Source organism: Zingiber officinale, chromosome 2A (assembly GCF_018446385.1).
Source record: "Zingiber officinale cultivar Zhangliang chromosome 2A, Zo_v1.1, whole genome shotgun sequence".
NCBI classification, from domain to species: Eukaryota; Viridiplantae; Streptophyta; class Magnoliopsida; order Zingiberales; family Zingiberaceae; genus Zingiber; species Zingiber officinale.
In genome coordinates, this window is record NC_055988.1 from 878,912 (window position 1) to 900,275 (window position 21,364).

A 21,364-nucleotide genomic window follows, 5' to 3' on the forward strand; every position below is an offset into this window, starting at 1 on the left:
TTATTTTGTATAAGAAAAGAAAACAAAATTATAGAAAAATGATGAAGCTGCCAGCCTGACATATCAATCTAAGGACTCGATGGTAGATTCTGCTGAGCTGCCGGCGGTCACCTGAATTCCTCGAGAAGAGAGAGACGAGGAGGATAGCTGCCAATCGGCACATCGAGGGCGGCTCTTCTTCCCGACGAAGCGGCGCGGAAGGGGCGGTTTTGGAAGAGGTGAGTGATGTCCTGTAGGGGCCTCCGGATCCTGTTGGACCTCTTGCGCTTGCAGCTCGCCAAGGAGACGGAGAGGCGAAAAGCGGAGGTCGTCGCGACGTTCTCCTTGTCGTCGGATCGAAGAGCCATGCCTATCGGCTAGAGTAGAGATGGAGGGGAAGAAGAAGGCCGGAGAGGGGAGAGGTATTTGTAATGGAGAAGCTAAGGATCGATGGAGGGAAAAAATTTCAAAAAAAAAAAAAATTGATGCGGACTTGAATTTTGATCGTGTAGCTGCCGCGGAATTTGATGTTACAAACTAACTCCCGCCATGAAGCCCCGCGCCAAAAGGAATTTGGTTTGGCGCAAAATGGATTGGAATGGAAAGTTTTGATGGGTAATTGGGAGAAGGGATTAATTGGTGTATGCTTGCTATGGATCAATCAGCATTACTACTTGCTAAACTTATTCCTATTGGGATCCAATATATATATATATATATATTTGATATATCAATTTGGTGTTCTTGGATGATAATAATATTTGGATATTGGTTATGCGAAAGATTACTTTAAACTAGACTCTTGGTAAAATTTTCACTTTTTCATTGATATAAAATTCTTTTAATTCATATTAAATTGCTTTTATCTTTCATTATATAATTTTATTATTCTATTAGGATAAATAAAGATTCTGCAACCATGCGATTTTGTAATGGATATTATATGGTGTTGCATTTTGGAGATGTAAATTTTTGTTGGACAACATAAGTGCATGTTTACATGATTTATGAGATGATACGACGTATAGTGAATCATACATAATCAAGTTTACGGGGAATAAAACATAATCAAATGTTGTTTAGTTCAGAAATGCAATAAAATTTTATTTGTTTGAAAGTTTAATGAATAACCTAATTTAATATTTTACTATATTACTAGTTACAAAACCAACCATATATATTATTATTATTTTTTAAACTCTACCTTTTTTTATTTTTTATTTTTCATGTTTTTCATTATTTTTATGTGTTAATTTTATATATTTTTTATGTTTTTTCTATTTTTTTACATTTTAATTCTTTTTTATGTTTTTATTTTTTTTTAATTTTTAATTTTTTTATTCCCCCCCCCCCATTTTATTTTTATTTTTTCCATTTTTTCTTTTTAAATTTTTTTATGTTTTTTAAATGTTTTATTTTTTTAAATTTTTTTATTTTATTTTTAATATTTTTTTGCTTTACATTTTTCTTTTTTATCATATTTTTCTCTTATTCGAGGGTATTTTGGGTAAAAAAAAAATTATTAACCATAGAATCAAGAAAACCCTCAATTTTTCGAGGTTTTTCGATTCCGGATTGTATGTCCTTTTGTTGACGTATCGGCATAGAATATTACTCAGAAATCATCGATTACCTAAACCAAATAGGGTTTTCGTTGACAACCTTGGATAGATAACCAAAGTTATCAAGGACAACGCCCAACCAAACGTACCGTAAGGATAATGTGTGGTAAATTGTTAAGATGAAGTAATAATCAAAAGTCAAGAGAATGTGACAGTCAAAGTCGAGAAGTACTTGTCCAAACTAATTATTTTCCCTAGGACTTGGCTCCCCTCACTTCTCCTAGACACATCTCCCAATTTACTTCCGGTCCGCCCAACATCGGTGGGACCCCATGGCTTCACCCATGATCACTTCTCCTAGGCACGGCTCCTAGTCTACTCCAGGCCATCCCTAGTGTCGACCAGATCCCCAGGGCTCCGCCCATCACTTCTCTTGGACACGACTTCGAGTCTACTTCCGGTTAGCTCCAGCATCAGTCAAACCCACCCCCGGGTTCTGCCCATCACTTCTCTTGGATACAACTCCCAATCGGCCCAAGCACTAGCCGGACCCTAGGATTTCACCCATCACTTCTCCTAGGCATTGCTCTCAGTCTACTCCCGGTTGAATTCACCCCATGCTCTGCCCATCACTTCTTCTGGGCACGACTCCCAATCTACTCCCGGTCGGTCCTAGCGTTGGTTGGGCCCCCAGGGCTCCACTATTACTTCTTATGGGCACAACTTCTAGTCTACTCTTGGTCGGCCCAAACGTCAGCCAGACTCCCAGGGCCCAATGCATTACTTCTCATGAGCATAACTACCATTCTACTTCCGATCAACCCCAGTGCTAGTCGAATTATTGACAAGGGACAACACTGTTAGGGAATCGTAACTATTTGTTAAAGAATAATGGCAATTCATTAGGGAATATTCTGATATTCTGTCATATGCAAGCCATGAAACCTTCCTCTACCTAATAGAAGTCTGTCATGCATCCTCCATCATCCGACATACTTTGACACAAGATATTTTTTGACGTCTCATTATCACAGAGGTTATGAAAGGTAATAAAAAGGGGGCCTCTCCGTTGGTCAGATACACGCATACACACACATCTACTATAGTCCAATGTTTTTCATGCACTTTTTGCTCTGCCGTTGTTTTGACTTGAACATTGGAGGGCTTGCGCCAATGACCTCTTCCCTGGTTCTCGCTCTAAGGTCCCTGTATGATCTCTCTATGAAGTGTGCAGACTCGTGGGTACCACTTTCGATCGTTTTTCCTTGCCCCTTGTGAAGATCATGTTAGATAATACAATCTGTTGTCGGAGATTTTACAGGGTATTAGCTGAATTTAAATTGCACTGAATTAAATTCAACTTACAGTAGAGATGACTTGAGTGGATAATCTCAGACTGCCAGCAGGGGCTGATTTCTGCTTTGAGCCGAGAAGATCGGCTGAGCCACTAGTCTGTGTTGCCGAGCGGGCGGTCGGCCGAGTAGAGGGCAGATCAGCCAAGCAGATCGGCCGAGATAAGGTCAGATCGGCAAGTCAGGTCGGTCGGTCGGCCGGTCGAGTCGGTCAGTCGGGTCGATAGGTCGGCCGTTCGGGTCGATCGGTCGGCCGTTCGGGTCGATCGGTCGGCCGTTCGGGTCGATCGGTCGATCGGTCGACCGGATCGGTCGGTCGGGTCGATAGGTCGATAGAGCAGGTCTTGACAGAAAGGAAGACCAGGTCTGTTTAGAGTAGATCTGCAGAACAGAAGATCAGGTCTGCAGAGTAGTCTCGACAGAGCAACAGCTCTTGATAGAGCAGTAAGGTCGGGCAAAATCCCGACCGGGCAAGCTGACCAAGGCATGCAAGTAGCAGTTTCCTTAAAACAGATTCGCCCCCACCTCCGGCTGTGCTTCGAGGCTTATTTGGGTGGTCTGTTTCCCAGGATACAACGGTCTGACCATGAACTCCACCAAGCACTGGTGGTCACGGCAAACTGAGTGGTACCCGAATGCTACCGCGAGCAATCTGCCGAGCAGGAGTTGCACGACAGAGAAGGGGAATGAGGAGGAGAGCTTCTGCTTGCTTTCACTGTGTTATCTACATAACCTTTTGCCTGTGGTCGCAACCTCCTTATATAGGAGCTCAAGACTAAAGGACAACATTAATGATCAATTAATGATCATTACTCAACGCCAGCTTTTCACTTGGTCGTTTTGATTATGCATTAATCTTTCTTTAATGCATCTGTTACACACGCAGCAAAAAGATATATGTGGCAAAATGTTGGTTGTTTCGCTTGGATAAATTTTACCCCAACTGGTCCGGTATTCGTGTACGCATGACACACATGATGCTCTCAATAATTATCATGCAAACATGTGGCAAAAGGCGATTCGCTCGCCCCCAGCGCCCCCGCCAACCCGTCCCTAGGCCAACACGGAGGAGGTAAATCACGGGTGACTACTAGCCATTAGTGCAAATGGCTAAGACATGGGGGAGGTTATGCTCGGTCACGCCGAATTTCGACCCCAAGACCTCATGTGGCAACTCCCCATGTCTTAACCATCACACCGCCCCGAGGGGACATAATTATTAAGCAAACAGATCCTATGCTTAATTGTCATTTGAACAAATCAAGACCGTTGAATGAATTGTTTGCTGATTTTGAAACAAAATTAAAGACACAATTGATTGATGATTATAATTAAACAACTTAATTATAAAAATTTAAGTTAATAATTTTAATTTAATAAGAATTTGATAATAATTAGATTGGCGTGGTTTGCCTATAAATAGGGTTAGCTTATGTGTAGGGGTGATAATCTTGATTTTATTACACTATTTTGATTCATACATACATGATTTGATATCTTGTTCATAGTTGAAACTCATATTTATATCACATTTCATACATTGTATTTATTCTTGAACTTAATTACAAATTATCTTATTAATGTGTTATTTGATACTAATATTTGATTGTTATTTTGTAGACAATAAAGGATCTTGGACTCGGATTAATTTGAATCAAAATTGTGCTCGAATTGGAGTTTAAGCAAGACGATCAAGCTTTGGAGTAATTTGGACCGTCCATCCAAGATCAAGAAAGATATGAGCTTTACATCGAAGATCTACTCCATCTAAGCCATGTGAAAGTAGATCACAACCATTGATGAAGACTCAGAGCTTTTGATTCAAATCTGAGATGTTTGGATTATTGATCAAGATAGAAGAATTCTGGATCGTCTGAGCAGATTAGAAGTTTATTTAAAAGGTGTGAGAAGCTACAGTGATCTTCGAACTCGGCGTTTCTCTTCTTGCTTTTTTTTTTGTACTGTTCATCTTCTTCTTCCTCCAATGCCCGATGCTCCTGTTCCCATTCCAAATCTAAAATTAAGTCTTCTCCACTGACGACGATCTCTGAGCTGTCGGTGTTCATCATCTGAGGTCAAAGAGCAGCAGAGCGAGGTACCCCAGTCTGTGGGGTTTTGAATTTCTGTTTCACTTCCGTAATATAGATCGAGGGAGGTTTCCCGATCTGTGATTTTCGCCATCCAACGGAGCTTGAAGGGAGGTACCCAGGAGTTTCCAATTCCATTCTGACCTTCATTTCCCAGCGATACCCAGATCTATCCAATCAATCGATTGGGTTAAGCTATTTCAGAATTCAACCTCTGTTATTTGAGTGATGAGATTGTGAGCTTGAAAGGAGATACCCAGAAGCATTTCTATGTCACAACAGAGTGAGTGGATTGTATCTTAGGGTTTGGTTGTAGAACGTGTTTTGTTTCATTAACTTTGGTTCTCGTTCCTTTGCTCAGATCTGATAATCTAATTAGCTAGTTTACAATGTTATTTCTGTTTTGAATTTTCCATTTCGTTTATTGCAATTTTTGTTTAGTTTCAATTGTTGATTTTAGCAAACCCCTGTTCAATGAAATTGATCTGTTGTGATTAGATATGAGATCGACATTGGACTAGGAGATTTAAATGTTGAATGTTTGACTTGAGCTATTAATTGTTTCAGCAGTCGAATCTGAAATCTTAGGTTTAAATTTAATGATGCGATGAATCTGAATTTTATTATGTTAATTTGATGAAGTGATAGCAAATCATGAGATCTTTTGGATTGTATATTAGAGCTAGATGAAGAAAAGCTTGATACTAATTATAGACTTGAATCTAGAATTCACACACATTTAATAATTATTCCTGTAAAAAATATGACTTAGGACTCCTTACTACAACTCTTCTCTTGAGTTTTAATGAGTTTTTGATCTTTATTAATTTTGAAGTGCCTAGTGACATGCAATAAGGTACACATCAAGGGGTGAAGCAATAAATAAAAGAATACATAGATTATCGATCTAATGATAGAAGACACTTTTACAAGAATATAATTCTCTCAATTGGAGAAGCAATTTCTCCTTTGGAAAATTCTGCACATCAAATTCTTGAAAGGGAGAGATAGATCATAGGGATTCTACAATAGGGATAATCCTATCTGAAAGCTAGAGATGGTGCGTTGAGCAAGTGGTTACAATGTTGACTGAGCGAAGATCTCCTAATTGAATCAAAAAACTATGGGTTGGTGTGATAAGTTCCATGCACACACTTGAACGAGCCAATAGAAACTCAGCACCAATGATCAAGGAAAGAACCCCTGGCGAAGGTCCTCCGACACTCAAGTCAATGTCTTGTCCGAGCGAAAAATAGAACAATAATTGAATTGTAAAGTGCGTGTGAGCAAAATGTTGAGTATTTTTTGCATACCTTTTCATCGGAGAGGACCGTCCCTTTATACACCATCTTTTTAACTTCCACAATCATGAGATGATAGGAAGTCAAGTGTTAGAAGTTGTCGAGTAAGGGAAGATGTACAGTCTGGGAGGCATATAATTATCACGCGAGGAATCTTCCATTACCCGTGTACGCCCTTTTTATAACTGACATCATTGATGAAGCTATTGGAGGAATATGTTATAATAAAATGTCAGATAACAGACAGTGTAGAGTAACATTTGAGGAATGTTCTATTGAATACTCATGTTATCATAGAGGAATATTCTTTGACACACGATTGTTATTCTCTGACAGATTGCTATGATTTTCTAACAATGTTGTTCCCTGGATACTTTCCAGCAGGGAGTTTAGCCAACCGACCACCTAATCAAGTGATAGATCAATGTATAATAGAGTTACTTCTTTCTGTAAGAACATACTATTTTTAAGACCACCCGTGTATATGCGGTGGGATGCTTGAGAAGAGTGAAATAGCATAGAAACGAGTTCCATAAGTTCGAGTGATTCTATTTCTGTCCGATCATATTCAGGGATGCTTACTTCCGAAAAATAGGGAATTGAACCCTTAAAAGGCCCGACCAATTATTTCGGCTTATTGTCTTTGCGCATAGAGGCTGATCTTCTAGTCACTTGGAGTGATATCTTGAGCCATAAGAATTTGGCCGAATTTCTTAAAGTTACCTGACATGCTCAGTAAGGCTAAGGATATCGAGTTCTGTGACTAGTCACCTTTTTACTTGGTCAGTTGTATATAGGATGGTGGGAGAACAAATATACATATCCGGAGTAAGACCGAATCACGAAAATCCCACCGAGTGTGTTCTCGATCGTCCTTTAGGCCGATAAGCCTTCTTTTTGACCTGGAAGGGTAATGGGCATTTGGATATAGTGTTTTGGCACCCTTAGAAGGACCGACCGTCTCTTGGGCCGATTGTCCTTGGATTAGGGTTCTGAATACTAGGCGAAGGATTAGGCCTCTATTTAGGGGTGGCCTTTTGACTATCACCTTCCCTTGACTTGGACCATCACCTTACCTTAACTTTATTTTTCCATGTGAACTTGGGGGTCCGCATCTAGCACCATGTATTAAGGGACATGATAGGCATAAATCTAGTCAATGTCATTAACGAGCTAATTAAAGAGATCAATACTCAAGTATACCAAAGTCAACTGCATGTTGATTAAGATTCAACAAGTGACTAGATCTTGTTTTTGGTGGTCTCTCTCCATTTGATAAGTCAAAGCAAATATCATATAGATCGTTAGCACTGTCAAACGACTATCAGAACTCCTTTTAGAGAGACACGCGGGAAGGGACAACTCCTTTATGAAATTCCAAAGTTCTATCGAGAGGGCTTCTGCCACCAGGACTTGGAGTGAGAACACATCGAGAAAAGAAGGTGGTGGAACACCCGAGTGCCATTATGTACCGGAGAAGAAATTGCAGGAGACGACATCGATATGGCTAGGAGGAGAGGAAAGGTCATGGATTAAGAGATGGGTGATATCCTGGACTCCTGGTCCAATGCTTGCAGCCCAACTTGGTGGAAGAGTACCCCAAGAAAGCACAGGGAGGAAGAGAAAGAGGAGGATGGATATGTTGGAAAAATGTGAATGAAACACGATATGTGGGTTCTTAGTTCCACATCGGTTGAATGACATTACAATTAATTATTTGGGTAGAGGGGGTGTGAATCCATGTCCAAATTATATCAATCCAAGGATTATTATGTGAACAGTATTGTACATAGCAAACCGTGATCGAGACACAATGTATCAATGTAAATCAAATCAGTCAATATTTGTCATAATTTTTGCATACATGTGCAAGTGACATGTTCTTGCATGAACAAGTGTCGAATGCAAAGTCTATCACATGCCTTAATACATGAGCAATGTCATGTATCTTACATTCAAAAATCTATGTTGCTTGCTACAAGCATATTCAAGTGACTCATGCTATTGTATGCATGTTGGACACTCCTTTAAAACGAGGTGAAGCTTGTGCATAAGAAAAGAATAAGCATGAGAATGAATAGATTTTTTGTTGAGCAATATTCACTCGATATATATCCATAATAGTGTTCAGGTATACACTCAGTTTGCTATGTCAACCTGTACTAGATTGTGTTGTGGTCTTGCAATTTTATCATGGGAAGCAGATATCTAAGCGTGACCTCATAACACTGTTAGAGGGGACAAATCTATTTTAAGAAGACTGCCTCGCGGTATGACTCAGTGTCTTTATTCCTCGGGCGACGCTACTTATGCAATTCGGACTCAAACTTCAAGTTTGTTCAGCGTCCATTTGGAGCCTTCGATATCAGTGATGCGACGATCCACAGAGGGTGCCACGTGGTGTAAAGAAGGCAGTATAACAGGCGAGGTGGCAACCACAGTTCGATCATATAGAGTACTGGTCAGGCGCTAGATCCCCACTTAGGAATACTAGGTACTAGTTGGGGTAGCCGCGACATCGGTCTGAGACACCTCTCAGGCATATAAGAAATTCATAACCTTACCTGACCAAGGAAATAGAGCGACACCGCCTACATTAAATTCTTACCGTCTCCTACATTAAAAGGCATCATTTGGCCTTAAATACATGAGAAGAGGAATAGCCAGAAGAAAAAAAATGATAGTCTTTTTCATTTGTCATGATTTCAATATTAATAGCTTCATTAAAAGCTAGGAAGAAGACAAAAAGAAGATCCTTTGTGATAAATGCAGTATCATTAAATGAAAGAAAGGTGAAAGGTTCTAGAGAAAATGTATAAAAGGATAGTAATAGAAAAAAAGAAGGGCTCTCTCTCAATTCCAGAGACTTCTTTTGTTTTCCTCTTTCAAAACTCTAATATCTACGCATCTCCAAGGGTAGTCAATGTTGGATCAACGGGGTCGGCAAAAGGAGGGTGAATTGTCTGTAAGAGGAAAATAAAATCTCTTCCCGTTCTTTTGGCTTGTATTAGTAGCACAATTCTAATTAAGCAACAACAATAGACGAAATAACAACTTAAAAGGAAAATAAGAGAAGACGATTTTTACTTGGTTACAATCTAGGTAGTTGTTAATCTAAGACAGTTGCAAAGCTCTACTAAAAATGTCTCCTTTGATGAAGGCAGATAAGCTTCTTACACTCTTTGAAAAACTCAAAAAGTTGCTAGGAAGTTAATACAGAAAGCTATTATATAATTCCTACATCCAGGGGTCTTTTTATAACCTCTGAAAAATCTTATCCGAAGCTGGAAGGCGCCTCCAAAAAGGTGGAAGGCGCCTCCAGTGAGGCAAGCTAAGACAATGCTTTATTTTCACCAACGATCGCTTTTGCCTAGTCTAAGGCGCCTTCAACTACACTACTAGAAAAAAACACTTTTTGAGACACAACAAAATATGTCTTAAATAATAAATTTGGCGCCTCAAAATATTTTTGAGACAACGATGAGACGATAATATAGCCTTCCCCAATACAAGCATCTCAAAAAAATATTGAGATAGTTGTACCAACTCAAATGCTATTTAAGACAATGATGAGACGGAATACGGCTTACCCGAACTCATTTTTTGACCTTCTCCTTGAGCAGACTTTCTCCTCGGCTTCTCATCCCTCAAACGTCGTGCACGTCCTTTTTGTCCACCGATGTACTCTTCTGTAGCACCTCGTCCCTCGGATGCACCGAGCTTGTCGGCTCTCTCCCGTGTCATCCTTCTCACTAGCTGCATCTTCCGCTCGACTTCATGTAATCCTAAGCTCCTACAAACTTAGACACAAGGATCAAATACAATAGGTCCTAACGAGTCAACCTCGAAGATCTCAAAGTAGGATCAAATTGCTGTCGTCTGTGAGAATTCTATACCTGAACTGAGATACTCATGGAGGACACTGGGCATGCTATTCTGACGTAAGCAAAGCTAGCCAAAATTGTAGCGGATGCTGGGAAAGAGGTCTTAGGGAAACATCAAGTAAATCAGGTACAACAGTAGCAAGTAAATCAAATGCAACAACCACAAGCAATAGTGCCTCAGGAGCGAACGAATCTCCCTTCACTCGTACCTCCCACGCAAGTGGAGCAACCCCACTTATCCAATCGACATCAAGTCCGAATGGGGGCTCTTTCAATTCTAAAGACTTCTTCTATTTTCTTCTCTCAAGACTCTACCATCTATGTATCTCTAAAGGTAGTCGCTACAGAAGTAGTCTACTCCCTTACCAACATACCGACGAGTTACCCTCGAGGATGTTGGTGCGGGAAGCATCCGACGATCGAATCTGAGTTTTGATTATGTCAAAGGATCCAAAGTTAAGTTGTGATCTAACAAGTTTGAATGAGTTTGCAAGAAAGTCTTAAGTGTTCTTAGGTAAAAATCTTAGTGGATTCTAGGCAGGTGAAACCCCCTAGGAGGTAGTAATCCTAGGTCCTAGGGGGCGGTAACCTTAGGTGATGGGAAGTTCTAATTGCAGTTAGGTAGGTGGAAATTCTAGGGGGTGGTAACCCTAGGTGATGAAAAATCCTAAGGGGCGGTAACCTTAGATCCTAGGGGGAGGTAATCATAGGCTGTGGAAAACTCTAGGGGTGGTAACCCTAGGCAGAAAGTCCAGTCGGTCTGGAAGACCGATCTTGCAACATGTAAACTCTCGTGAGTGGAGTAGGTGAGGACGCGTTCCCCGGTGAGGGAACAGTAGGCGTTAGTTCGACCTAGGGTTTCTGGAGGTGAAATTCGAAGTCAGAATCGAGCAATTTGGAGACTGTCAAAATAACTTTCTATTTATCTTATTTTATTATACTAACTTTCTTTTGCAGGGTATACTTTGTTTGCAGACTAATATGCCTTGCAGGAAGGAAAATGCACAAGAAAAGCCTTGGATGAACAGTCCCGAGGCGCCCTCTATGGAGCTTGGAGGCGCTTCAGGTGTCCTGGTCGACAGCCTTGCAGCAAGGCACGAGGACACCCTCCATGGAGCTTGGAGGCACCCTCAGGCGGATAAGCAGTGAAGATGTAGGAGTTTATTGACGTTGCGATTTTGGTAGGCTTGGAGGCACCCTCCATGCGGTTGGAGGTTCCCTCAACGGACTATTTAAGCCTGGTTCGAGCAGCATCTTAGATAACACTTGAAATCGCAATCCTTCTTCTGTGTGTTGCTCAAAGAATGATTCGACAAAGCTATAACTCGACTCCAACGACTAGAAGTTTCAAGTTTACTGATCTTAGTTGTTGGTATAGTTTACTGCACTTAATTAACTGTACTTAAAGTTGTAATATTTTGAATTGATACTGATTTCCCAAAGTAAACACTCAACGAGTGTGGGTCTTAGAGTAGGAGTCGCCACAGGCTCCGAACCAAATAAAATTCTTGGTGTTTGAGTATTTTTTTTATTTTTTCACTGCGTGTTTTACTCTAACGAACAAATTAGCCACAAGCGCTATTCCCCCCCCCCCCCCCCCCCCCCTCTAGCGCTTTCGATCCTACAGTGGATCTCAAAGCATGATCAAATTGACGTCGTCTATGAAAATTCCCAAGTCAGATAAAGTAAAGGGAACTCTCCCATTTGGCCTATATTTATATGCAACCTCAGAATATAACCTTTCTTCTTGTACTTATCGAGCGGCATTGGTTCAGACAGTTCTCCTCTCCATCCGGTTAGGAAAGTAAGGGAGTTGGCGACTTTAAGTAGAAAAACTTATTATTCCAACCTTTATGGGACGAGGGATTGCCTTCGAAAAACTTGTTAGAGTAGGTGCCTTGTAAAGCTAATTGTTGGCTAGGGCTTTATTGACTCTTATAAATAAGTAATCTTTATTTTAATATAATTTAATTCAGCTTGGCATTTACTTTATCTTTATACTCATACTAGATGTATAGATAAAGTCCTTGAATATACTATGGTGACATGTGATGGTACATATGATGGTCATCATGAAATATATCAATATTCATTGTATATTTTAAATTTATTCCTAGTCAATTGGACCGCCTAATAAAAAAGGATAAAAGACTGCTTGAGCTAAAAGAATAGTATTTGTGATATAGTGTACCATATTTCATTGGTAAGGACATAGAGATGTTCAAACATACAGATGGGTGATCATATGATGAGGTCATCGAACATCCATCATACGGACTCTTCAAGTGGTTATCATTTATCGAGTGGATAAGTCTTTGGTTGTGGTTATATACTAGTAGTCCTTATGACCTGGGACAACACTGAGACTCATATGCTGGGGTTGCACTTTGAATCATTTACCAACTCTGTTAGGGTTATTAGGTGGTGAGATTGGGTGTAGTAACGAAACATATAAGAGTTAGTGCATTATAGTCGAGACTTCACCGCACACCCACAGGTGTGGATATTCTATGTAATATATTATTTATAGTGTATAAAGTCTTTGATCAAAGCTATAAGATGTACTTTAGGAAAGAAGTTTTCTAGTTACACATGCGATATCACTATAAGATATATCACATGGTTGTCGAATTAATATACAATCCTCGATGTACCAATGGCTGTAGATGCGATCGGGATATAAGAGATGAAGAGATCGGACTGTACATTAACTATAATTGACTGATTCTTGCAGGTACTATTCAGTGATACCTAAGGAATCATGGGATGGTGCTACTTGACGCTCTTACCATAATTCATTGGATGTTAATCAGATTCTGATGTCATATAATTAAGAAGTTGATCATAGGAATGAGATATTAAGGGTATGCCCGAATAAAGAATAAGTATAGTACTGAATCACAAAGAGTTGTGAACCCATAGCTAGCTGTATCTCTAAACCATTAAGGGTCATACAAGTATTGACTTCCCTATTTCCCATTGAGAAAGTCAAATTCAAATAGTTGAATTTGGTGAATAAAGTTTGATGTAATCAAACAATATATTAACAAATAAAATTTGATATGATCAAATGTTAGAGTGATATTCAATCAATAGAAACAAAGAGAGTGGAAGAGTTCTATACAAAGTCTATAAATTAGATTTATATTATTGTAATAGCGAGTAAATATGCTTGCCATATCAATAATATTGAATCATTGATATGATTACAATGGACTTATATTATTAGGTTCTAAAAAAGTTTTAAAAATCCAATAGACCAATATGAAAAAGATAATGGGTCTTGTAAACTCAAGCCTAAAAGAAAATGCAATACATTAAAGATTGTATCAAAATATAAAAATTAAAAAGAAAAAGGAAAAGAGGAGTTCATTTTCAACGTAATATGAGATGAAAAAAAAATTGTTTCTTTTTCACCTTTATCCACTACTTACCCTCACTCCTCCACTAACCCCACTTCCACCACTCACCCCACTCCTTTTTGGAAAACACGTGAGCCACATTTTTTTTATCCATGGAGAGAACAAATTTTTGTGGTTGCTTCTTCCGTGGAGTGTTGTGAGTGAAGTTTTTAATTTGTTTCTTCCTTGAAAATTTTGAGTGGCAACCTCTACAGCTTTTCCTTGGAAGAATTCGAACAAAGAAGCTTCTTCTCTTTCTTGGAAATTCAGACACCTATTGTTCTTCCCTGGGAGAATTTAAGTAGCCCTTCCAGAAGATAGAGATCTTCCCTCTCTTTCATCGAAAAGTCTCATCTACTTATTATAGCTTCTCTTCAAGAAGCATTGTTGCTGCCCATATTCTTATAGAATTTTAGAAGGTGTAGGTCCTTATTGAGGGCTATTAGATAGCCCCTTGTGAAGGGGTAAATGGGCAGTCCTTTTCTCATATTTGAGGAAGACATTTCGATCGTCTCGACGAAAAATGATACTTGATCTCTAGTGCGATCAAGTGTTGGAAAGAGGACTCCGATCGTGGACCAGATTAGATGAAGAAAGTATGAGCTCGTGACAATCAATGAAAAGTTATTTCTCTGCAGCTAGAATAGTTGGAGTCATCCCCAAATACAAGTTGTTTGGAAGGTATGTTTATGCTTGTACTATGATTTATATGTGCATTGATACATGTGTTAATAGTTTTATTTAGGTTATACTTAAATTATCTAATATATTTATTTTAGATAGTCTCCATACCAACACTCCTTTGATTTAATTATTAAATCATAAATAAAATTTTAAATTTTCGCTGCATGTAGAAGTGTAAAAACATGATATCCAAATTTCAAATTCAATTCCAACAAAACTTACACCCCGCTCAAGACATGAAGTGGGAGGCTCCTAATTTGGAATGTCATACAAACGGAAAATCATTGCAACTCCACATAGAATCCTGATGGCGTTCACCGCCAATTGATACAGTGAGATACCGAAGTATTAACAAACATCTCTGAAGAATTTAGGGACGGGAAAGCGAAGGTCACTTTGACTTGACTGTGAAAAAAGGTGGTGAAACCCGGAGGAGGCATCAATGGTATTTGGTCTCCTCTTTATATTCGAATTACGTAATAAGTAGAAATACCATATCCAATCGTAAATTCTCCTCTGAGTCTTCCAGTGGCAAATGAGTGAGTGGTTTCATACCAAGGAGCAAAAGCCTTAGAAATCGCAAAAATACACGAGGGCTAAAAGAATCTAGGGCTAAAGGGAGACTAAATACTAAGAGTTAGAAATGAGAACTTACAAGAAAAATGGGGAATACAAAAGACGAGAGGGTGAAATCACTGGGGTTTGTGGAGAAGACGAATGTCAGAGGTGGTAAAAAAGTGAGGAAGATGATGAACACCCTAACCCTAATATACTACCTTTGATCCCTTGGCACTAGTCGTCGGATCAAGAGTGCCATAGCAGGCGAGATTTATTTGAGGCCGTTAGATAAGGTGCAAACGTACAAAAACATCCACTGTACCATCATCCGCATCTACAATTTCAAACCATAGTCGGTCACATCACTTGATGACCCAACACGCAACAACTCATAAATTTATTGGTCCAATGAGGTAAGTACATCATCAATCACGCCTCATAAACGCATAGATCTATGGGGTTATTTAGCAATAAACTGAGAAGATTTTCTCTCTCTCCATGTGGCAGTGATAATCAGGACTTTTTGGCTAAGTCAAATCTCTAGTCAGTTGGACTCACGTCTCTTTCGACTGTATTAAAGGAGAAGGCTTGTGATGCGGCGGTCCACAGAGAGTGCCACATGGTGTCAAGAAGGCAGTATAACGGGTGAGGTGGTAGCCACTATTCGGTCATATAGAGTATTGGTTAGGCGTTGGGTCCCCGCTCAAGAATACGAGGTACCGATCGAGGTAGCCACGGCACTAGTCAAGGTATCTGAGACACCGCTCGAGCATATAAAAAATCCAAAACTTTACCTAGCCAAGGAAAATAGACCGACATCGCCTACATTAAATGCTTAGCGCTGCTTACTCATCATTTGGCCTTAAATGCTTGAGAAGAGGAATAGAAGAAAAAAAGAAAAATGATAATCTTTCTCATTTGTCATTGTTTTAACAAAGATCCTTGTGATAAATGTAGTATCATTAAATGAAAAGAAGGTGAAATTTCCGAGAGAAAATGTATATATAAAAGAATAATAATAGAAAATAGAAGGAGGTTCTCTTAATTTCAGAGATTTCTTCTATTTTCTTCTCTCAAAACTTTACCATCTATGCATCTCTAAGGATAATCTACTCCCTTGCCAGTACACTGTGAGTCAACCTCAATCAATCAGCTTCATCCTCATACTTGGATAGCTCTAGATGAAATTGGCAATCGATCAACTTACTTAGTCGGGCTAATAACTTGAGATTATCTATTTAAGTCATGTTGACAGATAAATAATTACTATTCCTCTGACAACAGATCATGACATAAGTGGAGAGGCAATTATATAAACAAGGGCGGAGCCAGGTTGTAGCTCGGGTAGCCTTCAACCTTGAGAAAGAGATTTACTATAAATTTACTGTAGGAGAAATAAAAAAAATGGGAGAGAAAAGGGAAATAGCCTAGGGAAGGTATCATCGTTGACACTTGTAGCCCACCGCCCACACAATCAACCCTGGTAGATCATCCGGAGAGGCTCTACCATTGTATACAAAGAGAGAAGTGAGGGAAATGAAATCTATTGATGCAAGGAAGAAGACGAAGTGGGAGAGCCTAGTGGGGACTGCCGCTGCTGCATCATTTGATTTTGGGAATTCCGAAGTTCGAAACTCCCTCGAAGTTTTCCAATGGCTAGATTGAAGTTTGAGCAGCCCTCCAATTCACGCCATTTTTAAAAATGTCGAATCTGCTCTCACTACGCTACGTTACAATTTCAGAATTCTAGATTATTTATGAAAGGACAATATGTATCATGAAGAAGTTAAGGATGTCCCTTCAGATGAGTCTAGTAACTAGCGCATGAGATATTATCATCATAAAAATTGAGGTTCGAATCTCAATAAAATCGAGATAAATATTTCCCTTATGTACTAGTCATTATTCCAAAGACTAGTAACTGCCCGTGATTTACCTTCTCCATGTTGACTTTGAGACGGATTGACGAAGACACTAGAGAGGAACATATTCGCTTTTTGCCACCATGAAAAAATTCAGGATAAAACAAGTAACGTTTATTTTGTTTTCCATTTAACTTTATTCCTGTTCTTGAATTGGATCGATCAGTTATTTACTTTCAAAATTCTGGATTGCTTTAGAAGGTGAACCAATTAAAGTCATAACATCCACAAAACCATAGACTCCTTCGGGTCTTTGCATATCCATGTACAGATAAATGGGATGAAAACGCTTCTTATGAGACCGAACAACAAAAAACCTAAAACGTAAGCAATTAATTTAAAAGCTGCCATATTACACCACTAAAATGATACTTTGTCACACCACGAACCAATCAATACAGTCTACTTAAGAATCTCATGAAAGAAATATTAAATTGAGCCCCACGAAAAATCTACGGATTTTGAATTAATGAAGAGAAATGGAAGGAATTAAGGACTGTAGAAAAGGGCTTCCAATGCATTCTCACTTGCATTAGTTGACACGTTATTACAAAAAAAAAAAAAAAAAAAAGAGAGAGAGAGAACACGAAACAATAACTGACAATTTAAAAAATAAACAAATAAAACCACTGGCATCAGGCGTTCAAGTAATGGCAGGCTTTAACTTCCGAGTTGACATAAATTTCCTAAATAATGACAGGAAAAAAAAAACTAAAACCATTAGCAACAAATGATAATGATGGTCTTGGGACATCCTCACGTCATGTTTGTTCAAGTACCGCTTAGCCTTCACTGCAAATTGCATCCAGAAACCATAGTTTAGATTATGGAATAAGCAGTTATAACCTTCATCGATGTCAAAATCAAGGCTCTAGAAACATAAAGTAAGCACTATTCACAAGGAATGCATCCACAAAGAATTTGGATCCCAGTAACCATAATTCAAGAAAGCCATACTTTAGACACTATGGCAAAAGCTGTTTAGCATCCATCAATCTCCCACTCAAACTTTGGGGGGGGGGGATTGGAGATATGGTCCACGGAGTTGCATCCCCAAGGAATTGCAACCCTAGTCACCACAATCCAGTGAAAACTTGCATCAAACCAAGCACACTGTGTTTTGCATGAAATAAGACAGGCAACTCCATTCTATCTCATGAAGAACGTTCCCACATTTGCAAGAACAAATGAAGTGCATTAGATGTATATAAAACAAAGTCATCGTATATAGAAACCAACCTCTGCATCTTCAACTGCAGCAGTTTTCCCGCTGTTCTCCTTCACACCATCTTCAGTCACTGCACAAATCATGAGAGAAACATTAAACATTTTAGACCACTCAGACAATTAATCGATCAAAAAAATTGTTCAAACACTCGTGCAGAAAATAAATTGTGGGCTTAAATAATATTTCTAGTCCAGAATAGAACCCTCTGCACCTGCATTATTATTCCAGGGGAAAATAAATTCAAGAGGAAACTGCCAGAAATATATATTCAAGGAAATTGTAATAGCCACTAGCACAGCACATGTATAAACAGAAATAAAAGGAACACTGACCATTTTCTACAGATAAATAACAAGTAAATCATTATCGTTTCATCCTTCTACAGATAAATACTAAAAGATAATGAAGATGCTAACTGAAAAAGATATTTTCTAGGTTGCTGTATTAATGTTACACATCATGCAGATAAGCACAGAAAATGGAGTTGCGAAAACAGCAAACAAGGTATCATAATGAAACTCATCTACTAATCTTTGTATTATATATCAATGTGGGTTAAAGTTGAATTGCTAGACAGCATGTAATCTTCTTTTCAAAAAAAATGGCAGAGACATAAATAAAAGTAGCTTATATATCCAGTTATTCTCTTTCAGATGCATGGAAGAACATTATTCTACACATTCTATCAACTGTTACCTCCATCTTCGGGGATGTCAGAAGTCCATAAGGTAAGATTATCTCTTAATAATTGCATGATCAAAGTACTATCTTTGTATGATTCTTCACTCAGTGTGTCAAGCTCAGAAATAGCCTCATCAAAAGCTTGTTTTGCAAGATGACAAGCTCTGCAGTTTGATAACAAGTACGAAGGAAATCAGATGATGAGCTTATATTTTTTAAAAAATATATATTCTAATGAACATTACCGTTCAGGTGAATTCATGATCTCATAATAGAAAACGGAGAAATTTAAAGCCAATCCCAATCGAATCGGATGAGTAGGAGTAAGATCTGCCTCAGCTACTTTTGTAGCAGCCTAAGGAGTCAATATTAAAGAAATATCAAATTCACTAGGTAAACAAAAAAAAACCTGAAATAGAGAATTATAGTAAGTCTGAGACTATAACAAAAAAAAAAAATGAAGTGATAAATCTCATAATGCATAAATATCCTTGCAAAATACAGTGATCATAATGTCATGTTACATCATATAGGATAGTTCAGACTTTGGTTATGACAAGATAAAAGGAAAAGTTAGTAAAGGGTCAGACATCAAATTGTGAAGAAGCAAAAATCAAGCGAGGACTTCACTTATATGTAAATGAGGGATGCCCATTTCTTCTCATTTGTGGTTTGCCTCAGGTAATTATGAAAGAACTTGTAAATTCAAAATCCAGATTAAGCTTCTCATAATGCTCCACCCACAACAATGGATGCAAACTTCAAATTCTAACCATAACAAAAACTGGTGTCAACTAACTGAAATAGATTACAATTATCATTAAAGCCCTATAGTGAAAAGAAACAGGTGGTCACGCTTCAAGAAACCCTAATAAATAATAGACCTTGGCCATTATCTCCATACATCCTCAATAATATCAATAACAAAAATGCCAAGTCCCCACGGAGTGCCTAGTTGGCTAGAGGGTGACAGTTTTGCTCAATTCCCAGCGGGTGCATGCCCTCGGGAAAAAACTTCTCCCACTCTCTAGCCACTTGACGGTCGACTATAAACTGATCTCCTGATTTAGGACGAGCTGTGAGGGTCGCCTGGGTGAGCATAATCACCTTTTGCTACAATAACAGAAATACCTAAAATATTTATTTGCAATGTGAAGCCACCAATTTCACAAAAAAAGTTTTCTAGCACTAGTGAAACAAAGGATGAAAGAGACAATAGTGAGGTATTGGTTCGACAACTAGTTTGTCAGATGATGTCCTCAAAGTGCTAATTCCCAAAGCAAAACAGTCTGGTTCTACAGCCTACTTAGTCTTCCAACAGATGTGAAAAGGTTGAGACCTCTCCACTTATGTGCTAAAAAAAGCAATCATGTTTAAGCATGGATATCATAGTGATTCTTAACAAGAACGAGAAATTTAATTCTTGTGAACACAATCAGAGGGCTACAATACTTTCATTTAATAAAACACTCCAGGAGCAAATACAGCTAAAATATCTAATGCATAAATAGAAATTCATTCTAGTGGGGGAAATTTCTACCAGATATTAATCTAATTTGTGACAAATAATTGGCGTCGTATTATTGTGAACACAATCACAGTGCTGCGATACTTTCATTTAATAAAAACTCCAGGAGCAAATACAGCTAAAATATGTAACGCATAAATAGAAATGCATTCTAATGGGGGGAATTTCTATTAGATATTAATCTAATATGTGACAAATATTATAGAAAAGGGAGAAAAAAAAAATCTACCTCATACGCCTTGAAAGACTGCTCTGCGGCTTCCTTTTTATCGTCGGCAGCTTTGAATTCTGCCAGGTAACGATAATAATCTGCCTTCCTGTGACAGAATGAGAAAAAGTTTGATAACCCTAAAAGATCCGTTCAATAGCATCACGGTGGATCTTAATAAAACTCACATCTTGTGGTAGAAGACAGACGATTCGCCAGCCGACGCAGAGGGGATGAGGTGTTCATCGAGCAGGGCAATAATATCGGTACAAATGTTAAAAAGCTCCGACTCCACCTTCTGTCGGTACTCCTTGATGTTCCTGACATGATTCTCGTTCCCCTTCGCCTCTTCCTTCTGCTCGATCGATGAGAGAATCCTCCAGGAAGCCCTCCTGGCGCCGACCACATTCTTGTACCCCACCGAGAGCAGGTTCCGCTCCTCCACGGTGAGATCCACGCCGAGATTCGCCACCTTCTTCATAGCGTCCAGCATCTCTGCAGCGCCAACTGAGGTCGGATGATCGAAGAAAACATGAACCCTAGCGTTCTGTATCAGAAAACGTACCATCGTAGCGCTCGGCTTGCTCGGCGAGCTTGGCTACGAACACGAAGTTCTCGCGCTCCTGCTGCGACGCCATTGCCGATCCAAAGCTCCTCTCCTCCGCGATCGAACTTCCCGTGACGTGGGGCAATAAATGAAGACTCGCAGCGGTTGCGGAGCCATTTATCATTTTATGTTAATCATTTAACTAACAAATGGCAAAAATAGGTATTCAATTAGCGGTGGGAAAAAAAGTTGGCGATGACCTGTTTCGATCCGACTTTTAATTCATCTATAAAATATATCAAATATAAATTATTAATGTAGGATGATGTTGTATTTTAAATTTTTGTATAATTTAAAAATTATATATATATATATATATATAAATTATTTATACATATATAAATATGTAAAATTTAATAAAATTACGTTTTATATTATTTTA

General features: G+C 38.8%; 1 protein-coding gene and 1 long non-coding RNA gene across 2 annotated transcripts; one reads left to right on the forward strand and one right to left on the reverse strand.

Annotated features, from left to right (window-relative positions):
- The first annotated feature begins 13,738 nt into the window (after nucleotides 1–13,738).
- On the forward strand, nucleotides 13,739–18,746 carry LOC122040434. The gene is made up of 3 exons (XR_006128624.1): nucleotides 13,739–14,247; nucleotides 18,394–18,462; nucleotides 18,612–18,746. It is a non-coding gene; the product is annotated as an uncharacterized LOC122040434 (long non-coding RNA).
- Nucleotides 17,373–21,114, reverse strand: LOC122040433 (14-3-3 protein 9-like). Its single transcript, XM_042599747.1, has 7 exons — nucleotides 20,941–21,114; nucleotides 20,564–20,870; nucleotides 20,397–20,484; nucleotides 18,885–18,994; nucleotides 18,655–18,803; nucleotides 17,970–18,028; nucleotides 17,373–17,522 (listed from the first exon to the last, which is right to left on the reverse strand). Exons 1-7 carry the CDS (start codon nucleotides 21,104–21,106, stop codon nucleotides 17,520–17,522), a joined length of 882 nt encoding a protein of 293 aa, XP_042455681.1. The 5' UTR covers nucleotides 21,107–21,114; the 3' UTR covers nucleotides 17,373–17,519.
- Nucleotides 21,115–21,364: the final 250 nt, after the last annotated feature.